This window comes from Calidris pugnax, unplaced genomic scaffold, assembly GCF_001431845.1.
Source record: "Calidris pugnax isolate Ruff unplaced genomic scaffold, ASM143184v1 scaffold178, whole genome shotgun sequence".
Classification (NCBI taxonomy): Eukaryota; Metazoa; Chordata; class Aves; order Charadriiformes; family Scolopacidae; genus Calidris; species Calidris pugnax.
The window spans coordinates 6,190,712-6,207,983 of record NW_015090986.1 but is presented as its reverse complement, the minus strand read 5'-3'; the positions used below and the strand labels follow the sequence as shown (position 1 = coordinate 6,207,983).

General features: G+C 37.1%; 1 protein-coding gene across 7 annotated transcripts in view; it reads left to right on the top strand.

The window, feature by feature from the left end:
- NFIB (nuclear factor I/B) overlaps window positions 1-17,272 on the top strand; it is a 178,977-nt gene that overhangs the window by 136,809 nt on the left and 24,896 nt on the right. For 2 of the 7 annotated variants that reach the window (XM_014953954.1, XM_014953950.1), the window contains exons 8-10: window positions 783-967; window positions 12,201-12,339; window positions 15,890-15,972. In XM_014953954.1, coding sequence (XP_014809440.1) covers window positions 783-967; window positions 12,201-12,339; window positions 15,890-15,972 — 407 coding nt within the window. Of the gene's footprint in view, window positions 1-782; window positions 968-12,200; window positions 12,367-15,889; window positions 15,973-17,272 lie in introns of all 7 variants that reach the window. The other 5 variants (XM_014953951.1, XM_014953949.1, XM_014953956.1 and 2 more) reach the window with 3 other exon arrangements.

Genomic DNA, 17,272 nt, shown 5'->3' with positions numbered 1-17,272 from the left:
TTTCCATTGAACTCCGTACTTCCTTTTTAATCCACTGCCAAGTAGGATGTGCTGTACATTCCTTTCATTGTGAAAACATTGCTAGTTGTTTAGACATTACATATAGTCTATAGACAGAGAAGACTGTGTTTATAGGGGCTGGGAAGAAAGAGAATGCAAAGAAAAATATGTATAGGGTAGATACTTTTTGGTTTATCAGAGATGTTTTTATTGCATGGATTGGTTTCCCAGGCCCTGAAGTTGAATGGTCATTAGCATTTCCACAAAGGTCAGCTAATATTCATGGCATTATTGATGAGTAGTTATTACTTCGTCCCCACATGAGGCAGGTAGAGTGCAATGCAGTGAGGAATCAGTAACTGTTTCTTAAGACTTGGTGACTTCACTCTCCTCTGTTAGAGTGTAGATAAAAGTGTAGGTTTTACTTATTAAGGTATTTGTTTGGTTTATTTGGGCTCCAGATGAGAAAACTATATAATTGAAATGTCTTTCATGCTGGAGAATGATTACTGTTTAAAGAAAAAATGAAAAAATATGATGGCGTAGCCCACACACCCAAAACAAGATACAGTATTTATGAATTTGAAACAGTAGCATTTTCCATTGCCTAGGATGATGTGAAGGGGAAGACAAGTAAGTTTTTCTGTAAAGTTGCCATGAAGCAGGAATTCAGTGTACTGGTTTGTGACCGACTTTCTATTTATCTTGCTGTAACACAGAGGTGAAGAATTTTAGAAGAAACAAGATGCGAAGTAATTTTAATTTTGTTTTATCTTCTCCAGTCATCTCAACTAGAACTCCACCTCCACCTTCACCATTGCCATTTCCAGCACAAGCTATTCTCCCTCCTGCCCCGTCTAGCTACTTCTCTCATCCAACGATCAGATATCCTCCCCACCTGAATCCTCAGGATACTCTGAAGAATTATGTACCTTCGTATGACCCGTCCAGCCCGCAGACTAGCCAGGTACTGTAAAACTGTGAATGTGAACTGTCCGAAAGAAGTCCTATGAGGAATGTGTGTCTTCCAGGGAGTCTCACTAGTTCTGGTCTCAGAGCAAGCTGGGAGCTGGCATATAAGTGTATAAACATATAAGCCTATAAGTGATCCAGCAACTTTTCCCGTTCAGCATGGTTGAATAAAGGGCGCATATCCACTTGCTCTTCTGCCGTCAAGCGTAAGAAAAATGCTTGTTCTGAACGACCCAGCAGCACTAACAAGGCATGTCCTGGTCTTGCATCCGTCCTGCAGGCTGGGTGCCTTGGTGGCTGTGCAGGGCTGCTGGGGAGGAAGCTCCTGCTGGGGAATGGAGCGAGGAGTGCACTGACACACGCAGGCACACACATGCACACGCACGGATGTACAGGTGTATTAACAGACTGACAATGGAAGTAAACCCTGGCAAGGTGACACTTGCCTTGCTTTGTAGGCGCCTGATGTTTCTTTGCACCGATGCAAAGACGTTACTGTAGTGAGTGTAGCAGAGACGCACAAAATGGCTTTTCTTCCCTGTGTAGAGAACATGTAGTAACAGATGAGTTCCTCGCTGCTACACTGATTCAAACTTGTGTCTGGTATGGGAAATTAACGTGGTTTTCATTAGCAAAGTAATCTGTGAAGGACTGTGTGCAAAACTGCTTTCCATGATAGCATCAGCAGACAGCGTAAGCATGTGATCTGCACTATAGGATAAACTGCAGTTGAGACTTGGTCTGTCAATACTTGGAATATTTCCAGTGTCAGTGTAATGTAATCTTTGCTGCTCAGGCTGTTATTTATTTTTTATGCTTTGTCTGAAAGACTCCTGAGGAGCTCTGTAGCTTGTGCTTTAGCATGTTTTTCGGAAGAGCCTTGGGAATGTAAACTGAAGAGAAAACGGTCAGGTTTTCCTGCTCCTAAGAGTTGGGTTGCTTTGGAAGGACTGTCTTATCAGGGATGAAGGGGTTACTGTGATGGCATTTTGTTTTGGGCTTTATTTTGTTTTATTTTTCACCAATAATGACAGGCCTTTCAGCCTGCATTTCAGGCGTAACAGCAGTAGAACATGAGACTGAATCAAACTTTCTATGTTGAATGAGAGATATGGCCCTTCTGGGCTGTTCAGAAGGTTATTTTGGCTATTGTCTCCATGGGCTAATGCTATTGTCTCCATGGGCTAATGCTATTGTCTCCATGGGCTAATGCTCTGGTCCAGCTGCATGACTTTCTATGTATTAAAAACCCCCAAAAAACCAAGTCTATAAAATACAAATTTTCTTTGAAGGGAGAAATCCTAACGTTATGATTTTTGTTGGTTACCATATTAATGCAAATTAAACCAAAAATTGAAAATGGAGTATGTCGGCTTTAGAATACAAATTGCTATCTGCACATGGATTAAAAGTCTTTCAGTCCCATATAGCATTTTTGCTGAGACTCAGCTGGGAATGTTGCATGCAGGACCTGATTTTAATTTGTGCAAAATTTCCATGAATAACAAAGTCTAATTAAGACATCCATTAAAAGTCCTTAACGTTAATTCAGTGTGGAAAATCTTAGAGTTCGGTTGGATTTTTTTTTTAACTGATGTCTTAATTAGGCACTATTAAGGGAAAAATTATGCAAATTAAAATCAGGCCCTTACTGTTATGCATTTATTTAATTATTCAGTGCTTGTTTTACTTACATTTTGATTTCTCATATATATTAAAAGAGCAGATTAGGTGATAATCTCTCTGGATTGTTCAGTGTTCTGCTTTGGATCGTTGCTGAAAAAATGCAATATCTAAATGAAGTATCTGACTTTCAGACGTTTTGACAAATGTGCTGTCTTGTGATTTTAACATTCAGGAGTATATTCATTGAGCAAGAGAAGGGCTTTCAACTCTTTGCCCAACAAGAGTCTTAGTCCCTTCCCTTATCTGTGGTTGAAAGATTAATCTTTAGGCCTTCAAAGATAAAATTGTACTCTGCTGATTGTTTTCAGAGAAGAAGCAAACTCAAAACACTTCCTGTTCTTGTGTTGTGGCACCATAGGGAATAACAGGCCAGACCAGCCTCAATTTACTACTTTTCTCACCTTTTATAACCTTTATATTGGGGTAATGTTTTTCATTTCATTTGATGTTTGATTTAGCTCCAGAGAAAAGGAGATGAGGTTAAACAACGAGTATGGGATTCCAGGCATCAGCTATTCTCCACAATTTATTATCATTAATCACTATTATTAGTGGAATCTCTTTAAAACTTAATTCTTTAAAGTTCACCTCTGAGATATGCTGTACATCAGAGGAGTTGCATGCCCAATCAAAATATCTCTAAATAGAATAGAACAGTTAAAGGATGGCTGTACAAAAAGTAAAACAGCAAGAATAATTTTTTTGCTTAGGAAAAGAAAAAGCAGCCGTCTGTGAAGTTTCAATGACAAAAGGGAATTGTTCTGATACAATGGCATGCTTTGAGCCAAACCAGTTTTTCTTTTCTAAATAAAACATGAATTTTTATTCAAACAAATTTAATTATTATAAAATGCAAAACTGCATCTGTAGGAATACCACATCAAATTTAATTATACTTTCCCACCTCAAAACATACTCATTTGGATTTCAAAAGGAGAACTATGATGATAGTTTTAATTTCAGCTTTAGAAATAGAAAGGATGGATACCCTGACAGCATTTACCTAAAATGAACTGTTCCTCCCCAACATCTTTCAGTAATACGCTAATTTAGATTGTTACGACAAGCTACTGAGATGCCTTGTACTCCCCACAGCAATTTTGAGATTAATTACATTACTGCTGCACTGATTATAGTGAGACAGTCATGCTATTCCATGGAATACTTTAAGTAAAATTAGTTTAAAGATATAGAGCTCCCATAGGTTTCCATGGTGGGAAGCAGTGGGCAATTTTCTTGACATAACATTAAATACTCCAAATTATGTGTGATGAACAGTCAGGAAGTTCAAACAGGCCCTTTGGCTGCAGTGAAAAATTATTAAACAATGGATGACCCTAAACAAAAGAGAGCTGTGGCTGTTTGTTTCGTGCATATCTGCTTTTTATCCCCTGTTCAATATGGAGAATAAATAAACAAATACACTGAACAGAAATGGACCTTGTTAGATACAAAGCTGGACTTGCCTCCAGCAAGTAGTCTGAAAAGTTCCCAAGGTTTTGAGAGCTGCTGTACTTTCCACTAATTAAGTAATTCTGCTGAGCCCTTTTTATTATATTTATTTCAATGCTTTTCTTCTTAGCTAGGCACACATGTTACTGGATGAGATTGTGTGTGTGAGTATGTATCTGTAGTATGATGGGGTGCTGGTCTCTCCACAGTTAAATTGATATTGGTCACTAACTGTAGGTTTCAGCAAAAACTAATTGATTGTTACGTGCCTAATCCACCTACGGTGTTTGTTCATCTACATTGTACTGAAGTTTTCAAATCTACTGCAAATTTTGAACATGTATTTCCTGTTTCAGTGGTTCCAGATGGGTCAATCTTTAAATCTTGGAATATATTACCTGCTCTGTGTGTATGTACACATGTGCATGCACACACGCAAGTCTGCACACGCTTGAAATGCATTAATAATTGAGAGTGTATGAATCAATATACAGTATCAAAATCAGACTTCCAATGAGCCTGAACAAATCACCAAGCGCAGTAACACCTGCGTGGCTGAAGTCAAAACCAAAAGCTCCAAACTTAATGCCTTGTTGAATTAAACAGGATAATTTCCTCATTAAGGTGTGGTGAATCACAGGAGGGTCAGAAAGTATGATGACGGAAATGATGGTAAAGCAGACCATGGTAAACAATGGTAAAGCAGAGTGAAGAATCCTGCTGAAGAACATCCTGGCATCAGTGAGAATTTATTTTTTTTTACTGAACCAAGCAAACAGAAGTAGTCTTGCAAGCCTTTTGAGTTTGGATTATGAAGGGCAAAGTTTACAGGTACCTTCAAATCAAATTTTGTGATATTTTTGATTAAATATGTGGTTTTCAATTACATGGTAAAACTGGCTCCAATTTGTGGGACTTAAGTATTGAACCCGTTTCCTTTTACAGGAGATGGTTTGCAGTGGTTACAGTCCAAGTGAACTGCTGTCCACATATTGACTAAAATTCCTGGGACTGCTAAAATGTAAAATGTACTTTGTTGCAAGTTGGGCTAGTTTGCAGCTTTGTCTTGTTAATGGTTTTATCATTGTCTGAAGACAGAAATGTCTGAACTGCTTGAGAAGAACTGCTTGTGGAAGCTGGTGAGGCCATTTATTTTCCTCTCATAATTGACTGGGGTATTCAATTTTTTGTTCAATGAAAGGTAGACACACTCTTCAGGATTGCCAGGCAGATGGTTTGTCATTCTTCAATACAATAACTGCAGTCATTTAGCCATGAGGAGAGAATCTTATAAGGCTCTGGTTGGGCTGGTTGAAGGGTTTCTTGTTGGTTCCTGGGAGAATACTAGCAGAATAAGCCAACACAAGTGATATGTGTGCATACGGTTTCTTTGGTATAGCTAGTACCTTTATTTGTTCACATTTAATAGTTTCAGCTTCTTGGACAAGTGTTTCCTTGTAAATTTTAAGAAACTATTGAAGATTAAATAAAATGTCAGTGTGCTGTTTTTAATTGTAACTGGGAGACAGAGTACTAACTTAGTCTACTAACAAGGTCTTTACAAATTGCAGTTGTAAATGATTCCTTTGTATTTAGTTTGCTAATTTTTAGTTTATTAAATGCACAGTTATGTATCTAGAGTGCACGAAATACCATTTAACCCAAAGATATCTTTTGAACATTTACCTACAAAGAGATTTCCCATGCTTGTGTAATACGGACTTACCCCGTTGTAAAGGCAAATATACAAGGTAAGCTATTTTTTTCCTCGTGGTTTATATGTTGACAAATAATTCAGATTCTTTGAGGTCATGGATAAAGTTGTGATTCAGGATGGAGAACTCTTTGCCTATAACCTCATAGGATATCTGTGTCTGAACATGGTTTGCTGAAGCTCTGCAGTTGCTCTCAGTTTTAGCAGTGTTACATCAAGAGGAAAATGCTTTCTCAAATGGATGAAACTCTGAGCTTTATAGATCAAAGTCAGCACCTTGATTTCTCTCAGAAAGTAGTACAGAAGTGGTATTGTCAGCCAAGAACTGGCAACAACATGTTTTTTCTAAAGCTAATTCCTCAAGTAGGCAGGTAGCTACGTGTCACGCCACCTGAAGCTTTTGTGTGGCATCTCCCGGTGAGGTCTGTGTAAGATGTACTGTAGCAATGAGTTACTCAGGTTGCAAGGGTATGGAAACTAGTGAGGTTCATCCATAAGAGAAATGTTAGGAGGCACTATAAAAAGGCAAAGTACATTTCTGTTGCTACCATCGTGTCCAATAGCAGAAAGGAAATCTGTATAGCCTTGCTTCTTGTTAAAAAAATGCTTTATGGAACCCACCAAGTTCAACCTGAGGTGAAACTGCCTTGCAGTACCTTTTTCAGTCTCACTGGCAGTGCTCTAATAATACCATTCCTTTATGTTTAGCAGAGTCTCAAAGGCACTTTGTTATATTACTCAGATAGGGAATCACTTGATGATACGTAACTTGATGATATGTCTTCTGCACATTTGATGATACTGCCTCCTTTACCATTGAGCTGTCTCAGTGGAAGACTGACATGGCCATTGGATGTTCACAGGTGATGTAGCCTTAGGGTGCCTTAGGCAAAAGTTCTACTGAGGTAAAAGGCTGCATTTGCATCACTTAATCAAGGAAAAAAAAAAAAAAGAAAAAAAAAGGAGGGGGGTGCTTTAGAAAAATGGAAGGTACTTCCTCCAGTTTCTTTTACTTGTAGATTTTCAGAAACGTGCATCACCCTCTGTGGATATCACAGAGCACAATGGCATGAACTCAAAGACAGAACTTGCCAGCTGTCATTTCCAGGTTTGTAGATGTCCCTAGTAGGCAACTGTTAAAAACAGCTATTTGGTACATGAGCAGGGGACCAAAATGTGCAAAACTGGATCTTCTACATCTTCATCAACAAAATCAGTTCAATCAGTGGTCTCAAAACAACATTGCCAGTGTTTTTAAGTAATATTCTTCACCATAGTATCTGAACTTTGCAATTAAAAGGGACTGAAACTATTGAGAAGAAATGAGTGACAGAGTATTTCCAAACACACTGAATACAGCTTAACTAAACTGCACTTATTAGTTGATTACCTGGCTATAATAGGGTAGCCTTCTTAGGGAACATAGAGTTTCTTTTGAAAGGCCTGTTTTTTGAAATGGAAATATGTTGTTCTCCAAGTGTAGTGGTTAGCTGAAATACTGTAATTTTTAATAAGCTCTGAAACTTCTTTTTGAAATACCTAACACAGTATCATGTGTAACTGTACGTAGGACATACACAGGCTGATTTTTGGCCTCTGGCCTTTGTTGATTATTTATTTGAAGATACTTTGTATTTAAGATTCCAAGGAAAATTGGAATTATTTTATTTGGAATTTGGAATTATAATTACAACTACTTTGTAAAAAAACATGCCGTGGGAATTTAAACATAAAATATGTTTTATCATTTAAGAAAATTAATAGTTTATATGAATTGTTTAATATGTATGTAAAAATTCTGTTATGGTTGGGTATTTCATGCGTAGATGTCAGTGTTGCCATTTCACTGTGGCATCAGAAAGATTTTTTTAATGCTGGAAATAGTGATCTAGATGACAAAACAATGTCCTAAAACATAAGTGAGGACCCAAGTTGAAAACGTGCTGATATTTGGGCAAATACAGGAACAGAAGTCTGAGAGGCAGTCGATTAATTACTGATTATAAATATGTTAGTAAAATCTGAGCAGGGAAAACAGGTATAGTGAATCCTGATTTTAAGAAAGTCCATATTCATATCTGTTACAAGTTCTGTTCAGACTTCAGACCAAAGGACTAACTGAAAGTGTGTGTAGTGCACACAATCAGATGTTAACAGTCTGACAGACTTAGTTAAGTTATGACAGTAAATACAACTCATCTGTGGCTTTGGGCACATGAATGGCTCAATCTGTGGCAATTCAAAATAGTGTGAATTAAAAAGCTGGAAAATGTAACACAGATAAGAAAATCAAATTAGCCTCAAATTCAACAATATAAAAATGTACACCTGCATAAATTTGGGCTCAATTTGCTAGACCTTCCTTGTGTTTGCTTCTTTCTGTCTCCCATTTTCAAATGCACAGCTTGTTTATCTAACACAGCTGCCTCCATGCAATTTGCTTGAGGCTTATGCCTCAGGCGTCATCTCTCTCTGCTTGTGAATCCATCACACAGACATATTGATGCCCTAGTTGATGGTAACAGTTGATTTTTCACCTGTAATGCATTTGTCTGCAAGAATCTCTTCAGGGAAAACTGGAACTAGAACCTAGAACTTGTTTTAAGTAAGGACAAAAAGAATTAGTATTAAATGATATGCTATAAACATTTAAACTTGTAATTCAAGTGGATACTGTGCAAATAGATACATAGATTCCATGCTAAAATATATTTTGACATAATGGCAAAAGCTAAAAGGAGAACAGGTCGCAGAAGCTGTATCTAGCAGCCAGTTTTCAATAAGATTATAAATTAAGAGCTTCACAAGGCTATTTCTGACAGTAGGGTTTCCCTCTTAAGAAAGCAGGACAGAAGACATGGGACATCTGAGAGCCTGCTTTTGTTAGAGGTAGATGTTAGAGATTAGAAAAATAGAACCAGAATAAATCATTAAGTGCAGTCAGAAGATACTTGGGGAGATGTGACAAAATGCAAAACTGGTGAGGCAAGTAACTAAGTTAGAACTGCATTTGAAATCTAATGTGCAGTGAGACTCTGAAGTGTTGGAACCATAAGTATTGAACTTACTGAACCTTTTCTTACTTTGAAGGTTTTATTTTTCTGTCTAGAGGTTGCAGGCCTCAGTTTTATTGTATTGTGACTGTACTCCGTTTTGCATGTAGGACAGTTATGGAACAATGCCTACAAATTAAGAAGACAAAAAAAAAAAAGAAAAAAGAGAAAAGAAAAGAAATAGAAGTGTAGACGCTTGGTCAGGGGGTCACAAACCACGTCCACAAAACCACTGGCAAATTCCCCATGGATTTCAACAAAGACAGGACTTCACCCTCAATTTGGATGAAGTGATGTACTGCACTGCTGTTATTTATCTCGCAAGGGAAAACGTGGCTTACATGAGAATGTGATATAAGTATATTCTTTGTCTTATAACTCAGCAAGAAAGGGATTTGCTAATTGGATCATATGCACAAGGGGTAAGCTGGAGTCTACGTCAGCCATTGCATTCCTGTTGATCGGGATCAGCAGTAGAAGGTGATACATTGCTGTAAATTGTTCTCATCTGCGGCTGAGTCCTTCTAATTCATTTTTGTGTGACTTTGGAGACAGCTGCTTTTGAAAGCTGGTGTCACTGGCTGTTTAATCTGTAAACTCCCTGGAATCTTTTTTCTTTGTTTTTAAGAGAAGTTGGTCATTTTGGTGAGGGATTCTCAGTTGTTTTTGTGGTATGCTAGCACAGTACGTGAGCTGAGGCTCCTAAGGTTAGGCTTGTGGTCACAGGTCAGTGACTCCACCCAGGAGCTACCAGACATAACTGAGAGGTCGTAGTCCCTCCACCAGACTGTGTGGACAGCTGGGCTGCCAGGGCAAGAGAGGGGGCTTGCATCTGTAGCAGCCTCCCCAGAACATACTGATAATTCAGTCCAATGTAGCAATTGGGTCTTGTTGACAAGAATTCTGGTGAGAAAAGTTTATCACAAGAATTTAAGTATGAAGTATTTATCACAACAGAAAAGTTTATCATAAGACTTGCCTAAATTTCTGACAGTTTTCCCCACAAATGCTTCAAACTGTCATGGCTTTCTCGCTTATAACAGAGCCTGTTCTATTGCAACATTGAGATTTCTCGAGTTGAACTCTGTAGAACTTGCAGTGAGTGAGGATACGTGCCTTTAAGTTATGGAGTATCTTGGGTTATTTGTATGGGAAATTTATTTTAGGTAACTCTTAGAGATTTTCTGAATTTATATTAGTTAACATTTTCATTTTGTTCTAAAGCAGGTGGAATTTTAAAACTGGCTGGCAGGCCTTTAAAATAGACAGCACAAAATTCCCTAAATGACTGCTAAGATAGATCTCAAAGAAAATGGACTTGTTGACACATACTTAATATGTGACTGTTTGCTGTAATATAAAATATTTGCGTTCTTGAGGAAAGACCTCTGTAATTAGAGTGAGTTCATCACTTATGAACCATTGGTCATGTAAGCATGCCAGCAGATGCTCAGTAAACTTTTAGGCCACATTATTCTCTAGAAATTGTCTTGTATATATTTTGCCAGACCTCACTTTCATTTCAAGTATACATAATAAGGGAGATCTATCTAACTTTTAAGTTTCATCCAGTGAATAAAAATTAATGTAGCATGCCAGTTACTTGGGGATATTGTGTATTGTCATTCCTTTGAATCCGTGCTGCTTTATGAGTTTGAAGCTACTTTGGCAGCTGACACTTATTCCCATTTCTAAAATTGTAATAGTAACTTCTCAGCTTATGTAACTAGGGACATGAATGAGAAAGTGGTAAATATCACCCCAGTTTGCAAGATCTTGGGATTCCATGACTCTTCTGTCCCCACTCCTGCACCAATGAACCCCCAAACATACAGTTACATTTAGGGGGTGACCTTTTCTTTTAGGGGGTAGTTTGTTGGCCACTTCTCATTAGTGTATGTTTTTACTGTTATTGTTCATTGTTAGGCTTGTGATTTTAGAGAGGGAAATACTCTGCTAGCTGCTCAATGGTCCTATGAATACAAGATTGGTCTCCATTCACACTTATATTTTCTAGTGTTTTCTTCTAGCTTAGTTTTAGATGTCCTAAAGAACAATACTCTCCCTTGGGGGAATTGGCAAAGTCTAGTAGATCACACTGCCAGGAAGTTTCTCTTGCTATTAATTTTAAATTTCCTCCTTCTCGATTTCATTCCATTACCCCAAGTTTATACTTCCTGTACTTTCCAAATAATTCCTTCCTCTTCTGTGTGTTTATATTCTGCACATACTTGGCGGTAATTGTCTCAGCCCAGCTATTATTTCATTAAGATAGTCATGCTTACCTCCTTTAACCTTTCATTGTATCAGGTTGAATCAGGTCCTTTATTAGTCCATTTCTTTACTCTGAGTTATCTCATATTTGACAAGATCCTTTTGATAATAAGATTCCCAGTATTTTTCTATTTGTTTGGCTTTATTTTAAAATACCTAAGATTCACAGAACACATAATCAGTTTAAGGCGAAAGTTATCAGCCACTGTTGAAAAATCTATTTAGTACTGGCTTATTTTTACTGCATGTTGTTTATCAGTGGAGTATTTACAGTCATGCAAAATGTTTAAAGTATGTTTAGGCATTGGATAAACATTTACCAGTGAACATTGCCAAATTCAGACGTACATACATGCAGAAAGTAGCATATTACATTGATGACTTGTACCTAAGGTCATATGGAGACTGCCTCTTGTATCTATGAAAGTCTCTTTGTTTATTATGCCCTTGAGTTGCAAAGTTGACATTATTCAACACTTCTGTGTTTTTGGGAGGTGGCTTTTGACTAGATGTTACGACGTCTGCATTATAGTGCATGGTATCCTAACCCTCTCCCCAACTCCCAGACGTGAATTATTAGTTAGCTTTCCAGTATGTGTAATCTCTGTGGACAACTGTGGTCAAGTCTTGGTTATGCTCCAAGCCAGAGTGGTATGGCCTGTGAAAACAGAGGTTTTGCATCATTCATTTGCTCTTAATACTTTGTACATTAGTGCCTATGCCTGGTCAGTTTAATCCTGCTATTGTGGGATTTACTGTGGTTCACAGCCACTGTGTGAAGGGCAAATGTATTTTGAAACAACCTGATGCATGCTGCATCCAGGAAGAAAGCAAGCTTACCAAAAAGTACTGCTACTTAAGTACTTCTCTGAGGAGTGATCTGCCTACTGAAAACACCACATAGAAATTCATAGCTTTATTAAAACAGCACATTCCAGCATGCAGCTGCTGTGGTGATGTGCATTCTGGAAAACCCTAAGATAGGCGGGTAGGTTCCTTAAACACAATGTGTATGTTTCACAAGGCATTCTTTTGGTTTTGTTTTGTAGCCTAACAGCAGTGGTCAAGTAGTAGGGAAAGTGCCTGGCCATTTTACTCCAGTTTTGGCACCCTCTCCCCATCACAGTGCGGTGCGACCTGTGACCCTGACCATGACAGATACTAAACCCATCACTACATCCACTGAAGGTGAGGCATCTTCACCTACAGCAACCAGTAAGTATTTCTTTAGGAAACAAAAAATGTCCATCAAAGATTCTATATGATTTCAAATTGAGGCCAGAAAAAGGTGCCTTTTCCTACTATTTGACCAAGTGGATGCTCATCATTTTACAGTGAGAGCAAACATGATCTATCTGCAAAGCTTTTCCTCCCCAAATTTCAACCAGTGCATCATGTTACCTGAACTAAAGTTTGTAACATGACAACCAAAATGAAAGGGAAAAGCCTGCATATTTGACCACTATTCAAGAAAAAGAGAATATATTTTTTCATCTAAGGTGGACATTGTAAAGACATTGAGAAGCACACCCAGACATGGAGGTTTTACAATGACCCGCAGACGGAATTCCAAACAGAAATTGGATAATTTGCTCCTCAATGAACTTTCCTACAGAAATCAAGCCTTGTTAGAACGCATACTGAATCCGAGCTATGACAATTGCATGTTGATATAGGTTGTGTCGTTTTTAGCAAATACAACTGATGTGACAAAAGAAAATTTTAATTCTTTGTCATTGCTGCAATGGATAGTAGATCCACTGCTCCTTTTTTAAAACATAAAACCCAAACCCTAGCTTTAATGCTTTAAGTTCCTTATTACTATATAGGACCATATTATTTATCCTATTATCTTCAATGGAGTTGTGGTTTTGGAAGTAAGAGCAAAGTTGCTACTATGTGTAGGTTAATTTCGTCTCTTCCAAATACTCGTCTTATGCTCAGTGATGCAGAATGTTGCTTTTTAACTGCTTTCTGCATTTCTGTTGTCTTTGAACTTTTATTTGGACTTGAGATGGCCAGTGTTACCAATATTTATCGGAGTACTGAAGATTTTTAGGAGACATGTCCAGACACGTATTTTGGAAGAAAACTTAACAGCTTTTAAAAATATTGATCTCTTTAGAGTCCATTACATTAAAATGACTTGCTTTAGGCCCGTTTAGTATTTGAAATGTGAATCCAATCCCTGACTTTTGATCTGTCATTAACAGAGACCATAAACCATAGGTTTCCTAGGTGTTACACTACTTCAAATCTTTTTATTAGGATGTGTAGCAAAGATGAGACTCGAATGCATAGGAGTGGCCAAGATGTAACGGAGGAAAAATGTTTATGCCTTTATTATAAAGGGATAGTAGGAAATTTTGGACAAACTCTTGTTTAAGTAAAAACAAATAATTATGTGGATAGATTTATGGAAGGATTTTAGCTGTTCTTTTAATACAGCAGAAGTTTTGTTAAAAGGTGGTAGAATATATCCATATCTTCCCTGGTGGTTTGTGGTACCAGGTTCTTGCATGTTTTAGAAAGAGTTAGTTTTACCAGCAAACAAGAAACTGTTGCACTAGACTTTTCATCCATAATAGAAAATTGAGAAAAACTGAGTTCATGTATAGTTTCAAGTATTCATGGTTTCATTCTTCTTCCTGCTTGACACGATCATGCCTGGCGAAAATAGCTGTCTCAGATGAGGTGAGGGTTTGTGATACAAATGACAAAAAGAACAAATACAATGTCAGAAATACGCTGGGATGTTTTCTGGTAATCTGACCATATTATTCAGCATTACAGGAAAGCAAACCTAATCTGTTCATTGTCCTACTACAAAGACAAAAATTTGGGCTATATTAATTCAATTCATTGGAACTTGGGTATCTGATTCCCCATGAAGCTTAGAACATCTCGGCTTAGATATTTGAAATAAGGCCTCCTCATACTTCCACAGAAGTGCGCAAGTAACTTATCTGAAGATCCAATACCTGTCAGTGCAGCATGTAAATAATAATAAAACCCCCCTATGTACAAATTTCATTTGAATGTGCTAGTTCTGCATATGAGATAGCATATAAAAGCTACGTGTTCAGAGTGTTATAGTTTTCAGAGCAGTGCAGTAGTTTTTCTGCTTGGTAAAGCCTATTAAAACTGGATTGGTAAGTGTAGGAGCCAAAAAGTAAAGGAACATAGCTTGTTGATGAAGAAAATAGCAAAAAATGAGGGTTCATGTCCTGCTGATGTATAAATTATATATGAATACATAGAAACTGTATCATCAGTCATAAAAGACCTGCCACACAGAGTGCTAATGTTAACTTTACGGGAAAATCAAGACTAAATATATTTTAAGGCATAGTTTTACTTCTATTTGCAATAACTGATTGATTGGTTCAAAATATATATAGATATATAAAACATATGCTTGGCCAACAAGTTATCATTATTATTCAGTCTGATGAAAATGAAGTGGCAAATGATTAGCACTGCTTTTACTTCTGAAGTGCAATAGCAGAATTGTTTTGAATGAGAAAAAACAGCAGGGTTTGATAGTATTTGGGGAACCCTGTGGCCTCTCCCATAATTTCCTTCTAATAACTGATTAATTTTTATGACAGTTCTTCAGTAAAGCCTGTTTACTGTAGAAAGTCTCTGTTATTTTTCTTTTTTTTTTTTTTTAATTTAATGGATTTAATTTGCTTGTGTTTGCTGTGTGATTTTAATACTAACAGGCCAATTGAGTAAGTACTCCTATCTAGCTTCTCATTGGCATCTTTTTATATATCTTAAATTTTAGTAGTTTTGCTTTTTCTGACAGCAAGTTTCCAGGCTGTGATGTTTCAAGTTGCAGTGCAGAGATCTCCACACTGGGAAGTGGAGTAAGACCACCTACCTGATTTCATAAGTGCCACCAAAAGCCATGAGAGGGTGATGGGTTTTAGGGATACTGACAGAGACCAGACAGGAATGTGACCTACAGGTGAAGGAAAGATCCATATCCTGCAACTAATCCCAGTGCAACCTAACATTCCCTTTCTCCTCAGAAATGGATTTCTGTAATTTTCAGTAGCAGAGAGCAAGACACTTCCTTAAATTGCCACCTTGGGAAAATGCTGTTTCCTGATGCATAGGGGAGTTGAATATTTAATATTATATTGCACAGTAAAAATTAGCTCCCTTCTTATGAAAATACTAATCAGATTACATCCAGTTTCCAAAGGCCTATAGAGATTCATTTCATGCCACATAAGTAAACTGAACTCTTGATTCCAATTTTTGTTGTTCTTTTACAGCTCTGCCACGTGCCTTCATAGTCATCAGAAAAATAATTGTGCACCAATATTTTCTCTCAATGTTGTAATCTCAGAGATTTCACTGGTGCCTTAGATTGGTGCAGTGGAGATGAGAATCAAGGTTATGATTCCTTCAAATACATACCTTATTTAATCACTTAAAAAAAAGATATATTAATCAAAGGAACTTTATTTAACAAGAACCATCATCATGATTTACACATGCAGCTTCCATTGAAGTTTATAGGAATTTACACATTCTTTCCAAATCTGGTCCAATTTTTCTTTTCTTTTGCATTAGATTAAAGTTTAAAAAAAGGAAAACCACAGACACATCCTATATATTGCAAATTCATAACTCTGGATCTGTCATATTTGTACTGTACCTGCACAGGGTAATAGCTATGCTAGGTTGGTATTTATATCAATCTGTTTTGTTCTTCCTTAATCAGCCTACACAGCCTCAGGCACATCCCAAGCCAATCGATATGTGGGACTAAGCCCAAGAGACCCATCCTTCCTACACCAGCAACAGGTGGGCAAGTTTCACATAGGTGTAATGGTATAGAGAAGCTTTTGTGATATTACCTTCCTACGTGCTGCCACTGTTATCTTGGATTAGACTAGGATCCTAAGGGTTTCATTATTTGTTTATTCAAAACAAAAATGAACCCTTTAAGAAACATCAATTTAGCATATGCTTTATTTCTTAGATTTGTGACAACTTAAGGAACAACTAATCATATTTCTTGCATTTATGTTATTTTTCAAGAAAACATATTTGTAATCTGTAATAGGATTTCATAAAAGAGAATGAGGTATATAAGGAACAAATACTTATTTCAAAATCAGTTTAAAAATAAGCAAAATTTCCAAAGCAAAAAGTCTAACTTATTATTTTCAAGCTATGTTGGTTTTTTTCCCCACATGTATAAGCTTATGTTTCTTCATTTTAGTTCTAGAAGATGAGTTACAAAAGCAAATTCTCAGTGCAACACATCATCATTTCTAGTTTAATAGGTTTAAATTGGTCTGCTGATTTTAGACGTGATAAAACCACATTTTTGTTCTAGTTTCTTACATCATTTATGTTTCAAGTAGCATTTTAAATTTCACATCTCATTAATGCTGTAAATTTAATGCAAATGAAGTGTTTACCCAAACTGTGAAAATATACAGCCGAGATTAATGATGGCTTACAAACAAATTAGCTGCCGTCAGTAGCAAGGCCATGTGTATACAGAAATGCTACATTGCTAGTAACAGGAATAAATTCAGACCCTTTAGAACTTTAACATATTTTATGATGTATACTTGTGTTGCTTCTAGATCTTAACAGTAGAGGACTTTGAAATTAACAGCATGTAAAATGTTATAAGGAAAAAAGCTGAATGTGGCAGTAAGGAAAGGGCTGTTAAGTAGTCATTGGTATTTATCGTAGTGTGTTTTTTGCTGAGGCTTGGGTTCCTGTCAACAGTTGGTACACATGCCTGTTTCATTTTTCAGTAAAACCTACCTGTTCGGTGTTTGCTGAGATATAGCTGAGTGTGCTTCATCTGGAACTCTCTATCCCTACCCACTCCCAGGGCAAGGTGGCAGTGTGTCCGTTTTAAAGGTCACCACACGCAGAGTTCAGAGAAAATCATAAAGATGATCATTTATTCAAGATAGTTGATGCTTTGCCAACTTTTTTTTTTTTTTTGTAACCAGTGAGGCCTAACTGGAAACATCTGTACACTTTTATGAAAATAGCAAATGACAATTAGTGGTTTTGCCAACCATTCATCTTTCAGGAAATTTTCTGGTGTATTGCTTTTTTTTAACCTCTCAAAGGT